The sequence below is a fragment of the Equus asinus genome, unplaced genomic scaffold, assembly GCF_041296235.1.
Source record: "Equus asinus isolate D_3611 breed Donkey unplaced genomic scaffold, EquAss-T2T_v2 contig_2, whole genome shotgun sequence".
NCBI classification, from domain to species: domain Eukaryota; kingdom Metazoa; phylum Chordata; class Mammalia; order Perissodactyla; family Equidae; genus Equus; species Equus asinus.
The window spans coordinates 1,015,520-1,029,871 of record NW_027224849.1 but is presented as its reverse complement, the minus strand read 5'-3'; the positions used below and the strand labels follow the sequence as shown (position 1 = coordinate 1,029,871).

The 14,352-nt window shown below is 39.9% G+C and overlaps 1 protein-coding gene across 1 annotated transcript in view; it reads right to left on the bottom strand.

Moving 5' to 3' along the window:
- Window positions 1–624: 624 nt before the first annotated feature.
- LOC139043325 (serine/threonine-protein phosphatase 2A regulatory subunit B'' subunit beta-like) overlaps window positions 625–14,352 on the bottom strand; it is a 55,810-nt gene continuing 42,082 nt past the window's right edge. Inside the window, exon 3 of the mRNA XM_070503555.1 lies at window positions 625–1,249. Within this exon, the coding sequence (XP_070359656.1) occupies window positions 1,193–1,249 (57 nt within the window). The 3' untranslated portion in view covers window positions 625–1,192. The remainder of the gene's footprint in view (window positions 1,250–14,352) is intronic.

Sequence of the window (14,352 nt, the reverse complement as noted above, 5' to 3'; positions counted from 1 at the left end):
GATACACACAAGAGACAGAAAGGATGTGGGTAAGAGGAATCCTCACTTACTACTAGGGAAAAGTATGAACTCTAGGAGACAACCACGCTGAAGAACACTTTACAATAGCTAGTAAGGAGGGTGCAGGACTCACAAACCAACAGCCTCCCTTGTAGACAGACACACTAGGGAAATCCTTGGACACGTGCACAAGGAGATATGTCAATGCAGCATTGTTTTTACTAAAGGAAAAAGGAATAATCTAAATGTTTATTAATTTTAAAATAGAAAAATATATTCATAAAAGGGACTACTATTCGGTAGTTAAAAGGAATAATCTCAATCTATATGCATCCACATGGATAAATTTTGAAGTCATAGTGAATAACCATGCTGAATTGCAGAATGATATGCACAGTCTGGTGCAATTTATAGAAACTTTATAATTTTAAAAAATTATATATATACATTTTTTAAAGAAACAGATCTGTGAAAAAGTATAAAACCATGGGAGTGTATTGTTTAAGGTGTTGTCAAAATCACAGGTGACTCCCTTGTTTAGGCCAAGCCCAATTTGGGTTCTTTTAAAAATAAGCAATGAGGTAGAAGTTTCAGAATATCCAAAGACTAGAGAGTATTCAGAAGTTTCTTTTACCGTCCTTTAATTCTTTCTGCAAAAACGTTCAGACATGAGCACATTGGTTCCATCAGCCTCCTCAGGAAATGTCTTCATTTTTCATGTGCCCGAGCAGATAGGAACGCCCCAGGCCCCCTGCCTGCAACCTTTCATAGAGGCAGACGTTAGAGCTTTGACCCCAGCTAAAATCTGCTCCAAAGTGGGCAGAAAGAGGTATTATGGCCTTTTTCAAATGAACCTCTCCTAGGGTCAAAATAAATTATTGTATAATATATAATATATCCAATCGCAACTCAACGACCTCCTTTGAGGCAAGTTTGACGGGCAGATTCTTCTCTGTTCTTTATTAGCAACATCAGTCAGAAGGTGGCACAGTTTGTGAACAGCTTCTCACGGGAACTTTGCGAGCCTCACTGTTGCAACGATGTGAACCTGGTCTCTCTTGGAAAGATGCTTGCAGATCCCGGGAAGGCTTACTTGAGAACAACTGTCCACAGACAATTCATTATTGCTGTCTTTTTTTCTTCTAAAAGACACAGGAAAATATTTAAACCTTTGGTGCATGTGAGGGGGTTTTCAGGTGTACAAAGGGTCTCCACAAGTGATGCACGTCACCTTCGAGGTGGTGGTCACCTGTGGGGAGACGTGGAGAAGAACGGCATCAGTGAGAGTGGAAGAGAAGCTTCAGCTGTACCTGTAACATTTTATTCTTTAAAAAACAAAGGTGAAGCAAATATTGCAAAATCACGATAACATTTTAAAACTGGATGGTGGACATATAGGTGCTATTATATAATTCTCTCCTGCTTTCTGTACACTTGAAATGTTATACTTAAAAAAATGATAAAGAAACAAAGCAATGCTGAAGGGTGAACAACAAACTTGGAAAAATGTATTCAGAACATGTATGGGTGTGGGCCCTGTGGCCGAGAGGTTAAGTTCATGTGCTCATCTTTGGCAGCCTGGGGTTTGCTGGTTCGGATCCTGGGTGTGGACCTACACACTGCTCACCAGGCCATGCTGCGGTAGCATCCCACATAGAAGAACTAGAATGACTTGGAACTAGGATATACAATTACGAACTGGGGCTTTGGGGAGAAAAAAAATACAGGAAAATTGGTAACAGGTGTTAGCTTAGGGCCACTCTTGCTCACCAAAAAAAAAGGAAAAGCATACTTAAAAAAAAAGGAACATGTATGAGAAAAGGGTCTATTTTCCTGATATGTAAAGACAAATCAATAAGGACAAGATAAATGACCCAAGAGAAAAATCTGTGGAGGATATGAATGGGGAATTTATAGAAAAATAGCTAATGAATTTATAAAATATATAGCCTAAATATATATGAATCTCTCTCCATGTGTGTCTATGTGTGTGTATACACTCATCAAACAAATGCAAATTGAGAAAACAATACTGCTTTTCACTATCATATTGGCAAAATTTCTTATATTTGGCAAAACACAGTGTTACTAATGGTGGAGAAGAAACATTCTCATGTGTTTTTGAGAAGACTGTATTGGTATAATCATTCTGGAAGGCAACATTTTTTACATTCCCTTTGAAAGACCAATTCCATTTCTAGGGTTTTTTCCCTTTGGATATAATTGCATGAATGCACACAGATATATGTATAAAGGTATTGTTTATCATAGTAAAAAATTGAAGAGAAAATAAATTTTCACCAGTGGAAGACAGATCAAATTGATGATGATACATCCAATTGCCGAATAGTCTGTATCAACAAATGAAGATCTCCACAATACAACATAAGTTTAGAATGAGCAAGTGGTGGAACCATGTATACAATACAATTCGATTTGCATGAAAGGCATGCGTTATACATACGTGTGCACCCAAATGTCTGAACGCAGCATCACAGTGATTACCTCCGGGGCATGAAACTGGAGGTTGGGAACAGGCAAGAAACCTTTTCTTTCCTCTTAGACTTTTATTGCATCAGTTAGGACTCTATGCTGCAAATGACGGAAAACGGAAACTCAACCTGCTCTAAGAAGTGGGTGGATTTGTTGGCTTAATGTAACTGAAAAATCTGGGGGGAGTTTCAGTTCATCTTGAATCACGGCTCTGCAATGTCACCAGGATGCTTTTCCTGGGTCATGACTTCATCTTTTGCGTATGTGAATGGTGTCCTCTAGGGGTGTGTACCTGATGGCCCTGATCATCTGGATAGCTCCCCTATCCATTACCAAAGGCAGGGGGGAATGCTTCCCTTTTCCAGAAGCCTCTACTTACTGGCTCTCAAGGGTTCATCAGTTCTAATTGGATTGTATACCAATCTTTGAATCAAACATCATCAATCGTGGCAACGGGCTTGTGGATCAATTCCAGGCAAACAAATTAACATAAAATGGAGTCTGGATGGTTTCCCAAAAGAAAGAGGGATGCTGGGCAGCAAAGAGCAAATATCCACTATTGCTAGATAATGTTTTCCCAAGGGCATGTAATTATCTGTCTGTCTATCTATCTATCTATCTATCTTTCTATCTATCTATCTATCTATCTATTTTATAGTCCACTAGGGCCTAGACTCTGAGCTCCACAGGAAGGGACTATGTTTGTGTCACTCATTATCTGTCCTTTGGGTCTAAGACGGGTTCCTGGAACATGATAGGTGGTCAGATAATATTTGTAGAATAAAAACAAGATGAAACAACCTACATTGCAACCTGACTCCTAATCACTGTCTACAGATTAAGAAAACTTAGTCACAGAATGAGCATCCTCAAGGCTATCTTTCACAATATTTTCATCCCAAGTGATCAGAAGAGAGGCTGATGTAGTGAGAGAGACACAATTTTTAGGAGAAACACTGATGGCTCTTTTAAACATTTGCTGATACTGCTTTTTGTTGATAGAAATTATTTGATACATTGTGTGAATTCATTACTCCTGAACTATTGCAATAATGGATGAACTCAGCTAATTCACTTACTCTATTGTTCAAATAGCTTAGGGTCAGGCTAATTTAAGACTTTTCTTCTTCTTTCTCTTCCCTTTCCTTGGCCCTCCTTTGAGTACTCCCCTCACCGGGCCACCGAGAACTGCTTCTGCCTGTGCAGCTTGCCACATATTTACGGTTGCCAGATAAAATACAGGATGCTCAGTAATGTGTGAATTTCAGATAAACAGCGCATTATTTTTCAGTACGTGTATGTCCCAGATATTGCATGGGACCAGATATTACATGGGGTATGCTTATCTAAAAGATTATTCATTGTTTATCAGAGTTCACATGTAACTGAGCATCCAGTGTTTTTATTTGCTGTAATTTCTTATTTTTATTTGCTAAATCTGGCAACTCTACACATAATGCCAGCTACCTGCAACTACTTTCAGTTTCCCAAAGGGTAAACCCCTGGGCTTTCTGGACCATGAAATAGCTGATTATTGGATTTTTACTTGTTAGTATGGCTCTTTTATACTTAAAGAGCAATCCTAAAGTAAACCCGTGTGTAACCACCCCCCAGGTGAAGAAACATAGCAGAACGATGCCAGTACCTTAGCGCCATCTGTGGTTCTTTCCTATATCAGCATCCTCCTCCCTCCCTTGAGGGGTAACGACTGGCTTTTTTCATCATTCTCTGGCATCTCTTTAGGTTTGCCACCTGTGTAAGCATGCATAACGATATAGCTCCTTTTGACTACCTTTGATAGTTTCTTTGTGACTTGTTTCTTTCACCCAACCTTGCACTTGTGAGGTTTATCCATGTTTATGAGTGCCGCTGTGCTTCCTTACTTGTCATTGCTGCACAGTGTTCCAAAATGTGATCATACCCATGATTATCCATCCATTGTACTGTTGTGCGGTTGATGGTACAGTTTTAACTTAAGTTGAAAATTTTAGAATGTTTTAAATTTATTGCAGGAAACTAAAATAACTACCATAAAATAGTTTCATACCGTTTAGGGAAATTTCTAATACTTAGTACTCCTCTGAAAATTTCTGTTGCTATATTCAATAATTGGGCAAAGTTTAGAGGCTTATATAAATTGGTTCTCATTTATATTCACAAATTGTTTTTTATTGTGGAATAACAGACATATAGTAAAATGCACAAATCTTAAATATATATCTTGATGAATTTTTACATATGTATATACCTGTGTAACCATCACCCAGATCAAGATCTAGAACGTTTCCAGCATCCTTTTACTATGACTGTCTTGCAGCTCTTTTATTTCCTGTTGCTACCTACAAGATAGCTGTCTGTCTAAATTTTTGGACATGCCCAATACAAGTCTGTATGATGATGGGTTTTGGGCTTTCAGGTGCACCACATGGTGAGTCTGCACAATGCTAAGTGGTTCCTTTAGAGAAGGGCTCAAGCCATTCGATTTCCAAAAGGAAAAGTGATAATACAGATGCTGATGGGGCTAACAAAGTAGATGAACTAATGTTTCTATTAAATAAAAAAATATTTATCTTCCAAAAGGAGGATTTAAGATCAGGCAGATAGTAACATCACATGTCTTTATAGTTAAATTGAACATATAACTCTCTGCTTGTGTATTTATCATATAAAGAAAAAACTGACTTATTGCAAATATTATCACCCACTAGCTGTAAAATGCCTTGAACCTGGTGATGTGTAGAAAGTATAAGAATAAAGTTACATGCAAGCAATTTATTCAAAACTTTGAACTTATTGATATATTTTTTATTACTATAATGTATTCTGTATACTGCTCTGTATTCTGACCACAAATTGCTGTGATTCCCCTCAGAATTATGCCACTCTCTAATGGCTACATAACAGCAATGTCTCTTAAAATATACCCAGTGGCACAGTGGTTAAGTTTGCACCCTCCACTTCAGCGGCCCAGGGTTCACCTGTTCGGATCCCGGGTCCAGACAAGGCACCACTTGGCAAGCCATGCTGTGGCAGGCATCCCACATATAAAGTAGAGGAAGATGGGCATGAATGTTAGCTTAGGGCCAGTCTTCCTCAGCAAAAAGAGGGGGATTGGCTCAGGGCTAATCTGCCTAAAAAAAAAAATATATATATATATATATATATATACACTCTGAAATTTATTTATTTATTTATATTTTAATTGCAGTAACATTGGATTATAACATTATATAGCTTTTGGATGTACAGCATAATATATTTCGAATTCTGTGTAGATTACATCCTGTTCACCACCCCAAAATTAATTATAGTCCATCCCCTCACATGTCAGCCTAATCACCCCTTTTGCCCTCCCCTCCTTTCCCTATGGCAACCACCAATCCAATCTCCATTGCTATGTGTTTGTTTGTCATTGCTTTTATCTTCTACTTATGAGTGAGGTCATACGGTATTTGACTTTCTCGCTCTAATTTCACTCAGCAGAATACCCTCAAGGACCATCCCTGTTGTCAGAAATGGCCATGTTTCATCATTTCTTATGGCTGAGTAGTATTCCATTGTGTATAAATACCACATCTTGTTTATCCATTCATCCCTTGATGGGCACCTAGGTTGCTCCCAAGTCTTGGCTATTGTGTATAATGCTGCAATGAACATAGGGGTGCATGCATCTTTATGCTTTTGTATTTTCAAGTTCTTTGGATAAATGCCCTGCAGCAGAATAGCTGGATCATATGGTAGATCTATTCTTAATTTTCTGAGGATACTCCATACTGCTTTCCATAGTGGCTGCACCAGTTTGCACTCCCACCAGCAGTGTACAAGGGTTCCCTTCTCTCCACATACTCTCCAACATTTGTTGTTTCCTGTCTTGTTAATTATAGCCATTCTGACCAGAGGGAGGTGATACCTCATTGTAATTTTGATTTGCATGTCCCTGATAACTAATGATGTTGAGAACATTTTCATATGCCTGTTTGCCATCTGTGTATCTTCTTTAGAGAAATCTCTGTTCAGGTCTTTTGCCCATTTTTTAATTGGATTGTTGGTTTTCTTGTTGAGCTGTATGAGTTCTTTGTATATTTTGGATACCAGCCCCTTATCTGGTATATGGTTTGCAAATATCTTCTCAATAAAGGAATACAGTCAAGTCGCAGGAAACAAAATCAATGTACAAAAATTAGTTGCGTTTGTACATACTAACAATGAAGCAGAAGAAAGAGAAATTAAGAATGCAATCCCACTTACAATTGCAATCAAAAGAATAAAATACCTAGGAATAAACTTAACCAAAGAGGTGAAAGATCTGTACACCGAAAACTATAAAACATTGATGAAAGAACCCAAAGAAGACACATAGAAATGGAAAGATATTCCATGCTCTTGGATTTGAAGAATCAACATCATTAAAATGTCCATACTCCTTAAAGCAATCTGTAGATTCAATGCAATCCCTATCAAAGTTCCAACAAAATTTTTCAAAGAAATAGAACAAAGAATCCTAAAATTTACATGGAACAACAAAAGACCCTGAATAGCCAAAGAACACCTGAGAAAAAAGAACAAAGCTGGAGGTATCACACTTCCTGATTTCAAAATATACTACAAAGCTACAGTAACCAAAACAGCATGGTACTGGCACAAAAACAGACACACACATCAAGGGAACAGAATCGAGAGCCCAGAAATAAGCCCACACATTTATGGACAGCTAATATTCGACAAGGGAGCCAAGAGCATACCATGGAGAAAAGAGAGTCTCTTCAATAAATGGTGTTGGGAAAACTGGACAGCCACATGCAAAAGAATGAAAGATCATTCCCTTACACCATGCGCAAAAATCAACTCAAAATGGATTAAAGGCTTGAATGTAAGACCTGAAACCATGAAACTCCTGGAATAAAACATAGGCAGTACGATCTTTGACGTCGGTCCTAGCAGCATATTTTCAAGTCACACGTCTGTCCGGGCAAGGGAAACTAAAGAAAAAATGAACAAGTGGGACTACATCAGACTAAAAAGCTTCTGCACAGCAAAGGAAACCATGTGAAATTTCTGAATGCTCACTAGAGATACGTTGTTCAGACAGATCTCTCCAGTATTTTACATTTTCAGCATGGGAAGAAAAGAGAACTCAAGCACTGAGAGTTTTAGTGAATCTTAAGGAAAAGTATTCACGTGTTAAATGAAATGATTTTGTGTGCACATGCAATACATGTTGAAGAGGAAGAGAGGGAAGAAGAAAGTGGATGGGCACTGAACAATGTTTTATTTCTATAAATGTGGAGCTTACAATTGAGAATCTCTTGCAGGAAAGATTCCAGGTCAAGATGTACGCTGTGACACATGATTAATCCCCACTCTCTCATCTCCCACTGAAATTCCAACACAGATACTTTTCAAAATCACAGAATTATATCTGTAGAAAATGATTACAGTCTCGTCAGTGTGCCAGAAATTTTGAGGACTACCTGGAAAATAGAAAGCAAATGGGTTGAAATTTCCTGTAAAAATCAAAAGAGAAGAAATTGCATCTCAGGACACCAAAGCCAAGCCAGGTTCTTTCTAGGAAGCCTCAGATAAGCTCTAGGCTCAGCATCAGCGGATTCAAAGGGAGGAGCTGGCTGTGGAGCAACCATCAGTGGAGTTCCCTCAAGATGCTTCCTCGTGAGAGTATTTGGGCCTGAGAGAAAAACCAAAGCCAGACTTGTAGTAATGTCAGAATTTAGACCCAAAAAAGCATTAAAACAAGATACTTTATAATATTAAAGGGGGAATTTGCAATGAAGGTATAAAATCTCTGCACCAAATAACATAGCATCAATATCGATCAAGCAACAACTGTAGGAGATGCAAGGAGAAATAGAAACCCACTAGAGATGGAGCCTTCAGTTCACCTCTCTCGATCTATTTTAGAGCAAGTAGACAAAAGTAAGAAAATAGAAGAAAGTGCAGTAATGTCTTCAAAGGTCTAGGGAAAGACTTTTTGAATTTAGCCTTATTGTTAATTAAGCATCAGGATAAAATGAAGACATCTGGAAATTAAAAAGTTACCATTCAGTCTCCCCACGAGAAAACAATTACTTGAAGTTCTTCAGGCCAAAAATGGGAAACCAAGACATCAGATTGTACATAATGGTGGCAACTAAGTACAACCAGAAAAAATAAAAGAAAAATTTAAGCAGCAAACTTTTAATGTCGTAGCCTTCAGTTTCCTTCTAAATTAGTTCAATCGCAATGTTTGGTTTGCGGTGAATAATACTTATGTAATCTTAATATTGTACATGCCGTGTATTGGTTTTCACTTTTGGGTGTCAAACAATGTCAAAAGCACAGAAGATTTAATAATTATATTACAGAACAGCAAGTAAATCTCATAAATCTTGGCAATTTAAAGATTACGTGGCAGGGTATCTCAGCCAACAAATTCAAGTGTATAAGAAATATCACTTTATTTTCTACATTTCAGTTTAATTTCCACCTCTGGGAAATATTCTCTTTCTCCCTCTACCTCTCTCATAAGACCTGCTTGATGGGAAATGTAACCACAGACATTCCTGGGCTTTCTCTGCCCTCCTGGGGTCCCACCAAGGTATGCAGTTGCCAAATATTCAGAGAGAAGGGCGCCCCCCAGGCTTCAGTGATCTGCACACCCGGGTAACCGGGAGCCTCCATGAATGACTCTTTGCAGCGCAGCAGATCTCTGCTCCTTTGGGGCTCCACGCGCGGCATGGGAGTCTCAGCTGAGGTTGGAACCCTGTGCTAGGGTCCTGCTTTCCCCAAATAGCTGACACCACTACCTTTTCTGAGGTTTGCCCCTCCTAGGGCTCCACCATGGAGCAGTGTTTGTTTCCCACGTAGCTTCTCAGCACCGCTCCGGCCCTCGCGGACCTCCGACGGGGGAGCCTCTCCTGCCCCTGCTCCTCCAGGGCCCCTGCGTCCTCCTGAACGTCGTGTGCTCCTCGCTGAGCTCAGGTGTGTGGACAAGTAAAACAGGCAAACATTTGACTGGCTAACTCTGCCCTCCTCCCTGCCCTGTGCCTCTCCTGAGGCAATAAAATTCACAGCATGTTACTGCTTGAATGGAAAAATGGAAAAGGGGAAACATGAATTAAGATCACACAGTATTTTTCAGACAATATTAACATAACTGAGAACAATAGGGAGGTAACTAGAGAGAAGAGGAGTAGAAGGGTAGTGTTCTTGCCTTTCATTGTGGATACTGAATCCATAGTAAATTTGATAAATCAAGAATTAAACATTTATATATGCTATTTAGAGTAAATAAGGCAATGACTAGAAAATAAAAATATAAACAATATAATCCAGAGGTGGAAGGGGAGTTAAATCATGATAAATTCTTAGTCCCTCAGAGTGGAATATCAATAGATTCTGTATAAACTTGATAAAACTTGAAGAAATATGATATAAAACTAAACTAAAAACTATTAACAGAGGTGATTTCTGGGAAATGAGTTAGGGCCTAGGGAGAAGAGGAGAAAACTGGGAAGAGGAGGGAGACTTTGTTATTTTCATTTTAAGCTTTTTTATTTTAATTTTTTTAATGATGCAATCCTTTTCTAACAAAAATTAGGTTAGTTAAAAATAAATGACTATTTTAACACACTGCCTCATCAACATTTATAAGACATACTTAATAAAGAATTCACACATTAAAATGTGCCTATGGGCACTAGGCCTTTACTTTAAAAATTCACTATTAAATTCCTTCCCATATTAGGAAGAGCTGCTAAAAAATCCACACCGAAAAACAAACCCCCTTAGCTTTATATAGATAAACAAATAATTTAGCCAAAAAGAAATACTTGAGAAACGACTAGAAGGAAACACTAACAAAAAGTAGCAAGAGTGACAAGGCAATGGTAATGAGCACGCCGTCTTTCAAAAGAAGAAATCATTCAAAATATTTCTTTATCAGAGTCGCAAAAAAAATCATGTCCTCTGGTACAGTAAAACCACTTTAAAGATATATTCCAGCACCCTGCTAAATTCCATCAAAGTTCCTGTATGTAATCTCTATCAGTGCACACTACACTATATATTTACTCCTGAGATCTAAACTTCATGTAAAACTACACATCATCCTGAATAAGAGAGAGTGCAAGATGGCACAGGCAAGCACACAGACTCAGTGCCCTCTTCACAGTCTACTTTCCTTCAGAAGGTGGGCAAGTTCCTTTACCTCCAGCTCTTGTTTTTCTCCTCTGCCAATATGGAACTTCCAAATCGAGGTCTTATGAGGCTTTCCACATATGCCAAGAAGGAACCCAGCTACCAGGCAAAGAAGTCCAAGAGAGACCAAATGGAGAATCTGCTGGGGAAGGAAAGCCTAACCAAAGGGAGAGAATGGCCCCACTTGATAGTCAGCAACTGGGTCCACAAAGATGAGCGAGACGGCCGTGGATTCTCTCACTCTAGTGGGAGAATGAGAAGAGAGAATTAGAAAGGGGATCAATACCCATCCCAGCCAGTGCCTGGCCCTTTGAGCCAACCCAGCTGAGAACACAGACATGAAACACAGATGACTTGTTCCACTGAGGTCTGCCCAAATTCCTGACCCACTGAATCAAGAGCAAATAAAATGGTGGTTGTTTTATGCTGCACATTTTGGGGTAATCTGCTACAAAGGAATAAGTAACGCATATAGTCCCCTTTGTGTATTCTCATTCATGATACTGTTTGTGTCTTCTTTTTTTGATCAATCTTGCTAGAGTTTTATCTATTTTAATTTTTTCAAAGAATGAAGTTTTAACTTTGTCGATTTTCTTATTGTATCTTTACTTTCTATTTCACTGGTTTGTGTACTTTCTTTTACTATCTTTCTATTTTCTTTGACTTTACTCAGTTATTATTTTTCTAATTTCTTAAGAGGGACACATATTAATTTTAAGATTTTCTTCTTTTCTAATATAAGCATTTAAAATTTCTTTCAAAATTCCTTTCAAAGCACCTAATCCCACTAGTCTTGATTTGCTTCTTCATTATCTTTTGGTTTTAGACATTTACATTTTCCATCATAAGTTTCATCTTAAACCCAGAAGTTACTACACAGGGATTTTAAATTTATTTTTCGCTTTTAATTTCTAACTTTCTTGAGTCTATGCAGTTTGTTGAAGTTTTCTTCATGGCCTAGTGTGTGATCATTTGTAACTCCTCCATACGTGCTCAAGGAAAATATGTGTTCTCTGATTATTGAATGTCCATTCGGTCAAGTTGGTTAATGCTTTTGTTGAGATCTTCTTTATATCGTTGCTGAATTGTGTCTGTTTGGTCAATCAGTGCTGAGAGAGGTGTGTTGAATCACTCACGATAACGGCGGATTCATCATTTTTTCTCTGTAGTTCTGTAGATTTTTGCTTCATCAATAGTGAGCCTATTTTATTAGCTCCATACATGTTTAAAATTGCTCTAGCTTGGCGAATAGAATGTTTTATCATTGCACCATGACCCTCTCTGTTCCTAACAATGTGCCAGCTTTCTTTTGGAAAACTGCTTGGCAATTTCTTATAAAGTTAAGCATACCCAGAATGACCCAGAAATACCACATCTATATTTCCCCAAGAGAAATAAAACATGCCCACAAAAAAGACTTGTACAAGAATGTTTATAGCAACTGTTGACCTTAAACAGACAGTCAGTTATTTCTCCAGCAAAAATGGGTTTATGGGGGACCAGGAAAGAATTGCAGTTCAAAGTCTGAAACCATCTCGAGCCAGGTGCAAGTCGCTAGCAGCATGGAGGAGAAACTCTATTCTGGGAGGAAGAGCAAGTTGGGACGGCCATTGTAAACATGGAGTCCAGAGGTATAGCAGCGTTTCACTAGCTGAGTTGTGATAGTCTCTCATTGGCTGAGCTTCTTGGTCAAGAAGAAGTCTGTCTTCTTCCTGTTGGGCTCTGCTAGAAGGTAGGGTGTGAGAGCTCCGCCTTTGGGCCCCAAGACTCCAATTTAATGAAGTTTCTATTTATTAATTTCCACACAACTTTATTCATAATCGCTAAAAACGGAAACAATCCAGATGTCCAGCAATGGGTGAATGGGTAGACAAAGTATTCGATGGAATACTTTTCAGCAATAAAATCCAACTCCTGATCACGCAACAGTAGGGATGGATCTGGAAAGCATGGTTAGAGAAAGAAGGCCCACCTGGGAGAGGACCTACCCCCTTTATGTGTGTGGTGATGGAAATCAGAGCAGAGGTTGGCTGCCTAACAGTGGGCGCCTGGAAAGGGGATGAGGGAACTCTCAGTGATGGAAATACTCTGTATCCCGATTGGGTGGTGCTTACACAGCTGTTTACGTTTAGCAAAACTCATCAAATCACACACTAAAAGATCAATCCTTTCCACGGTATTTAAATTTTACCTCAATAAAAAGCAGATGGGAAAAAAAAAGCCTGGCGATGTTGGAAAGTAACGCTAAGCGATGTAAGGAGAAATCTGCGGTAGTAAACCCTTTTTAAAAAATATTAAGTGAAGAAAACGTTCCAATAAGCTGAGCTGTATTTGTGTGACTAAATAAGGACGTTAAAAAGCCCTGCAAACAGTGAATCCCTTCTGCTCCGAGGAGCGCTTTCATTTTTCCTCGGATGCTGGGGCCCTGGAGCTCCGGTCGGATTAGGGACCCTAACGCCTCACCTGCGCCCCGGCCCCGCCCCTCAGGCATAATCCCGTCGTACCCGCCCATCCTTTGAACCGTGCGTTCCCCTTTCAATCAGTTCGAATAGCACAGGGAGAGAACCAATCGCAAGCCTCGTGGGAGAGAAGGGGCGGGCCCCTTTCCCGCAGGGGTTGCTCAAAGGCCCTCCAATCAGAGGCTGGGTGTGGGAAGTTCGGATTCTGGGCGGCTCAGGTGTAGGCGGCACTGCTCCGAGGCGGCGGCGGCGGCTCTCCAGACAGGGAGCGTTCCTTTCCTTTTGGTTTGACTGAGGTTTCACGCGACAGGCTGCCTGAGGAAGGTGAGTGCTGGGAGCTGGAGGAAGGGCGCTGGCTCGCCTCCTCCTAGAAGGTCTGGAAGGGTCTGAGGTGGGCAGTGGCGAGCTGGACGCCGCTTGGGGGAGGCTCCTCTAGGACCACTTACCTGTCCTTCCCGCAGCCGATGGCTCCGTCCTCCAGAAGAGTAAGTATTTGTTGCCATAATCTATGCAGCAGTCAGCGTTTCACCACTGGGCCGTGATTGGCCTCTGGGGCGGGACGATGCTTAGCATCCTTGGCCCCGACCTTCAATTCCAGTAGCTGCTCCCAGAGCCAGCGACAACTAAACCCGCCCTGGTTGGGAACCTCTAGGCAAGCAAGACGAAGGCATTCTAGACTTTCAAGCTGGAAGAAACTCCACTCAGCCAAGAGGGGAACTTAGATGTCCTGTATGTGAAGAGCCAGGCTGCGGGGCTTGAGATCCCAGCTCCAGCGCCTGTTGGCAGTTCTCTCCCTCACCTGTGTAACAGCGATGACACTAACCACCTGTGCTGGTTTAGGTGACAATTAAACACGCCTTTACTATTAACTCGAGCTTTTGCACACACCCTGTCTCTCTTTGTGGAGCATAGTCCTATGCAGTATTTTAAAATAACTAATGGTTTATTGTTTAACATTTAGCACATTAATACTTGCAGGAGGTGGCAAGTCAAATAGTAGAGGAGCATGCTTACTGAAAAGTAGAGTCCTTTGTCACTTCCCCTGGGCTCTTACAGGAGAATGTTATTAGCATCCAGGTCAGAAGAATTCTCATTTTTTATATACTCTGTTGATTGCTTAAAATCATGTAACATTTTAATGGGTTGCATTTCTTGTGCAGATTTTTCTTTTATCTGGAGTTTTCTAGTGGACTGTCTCAGTTATTCT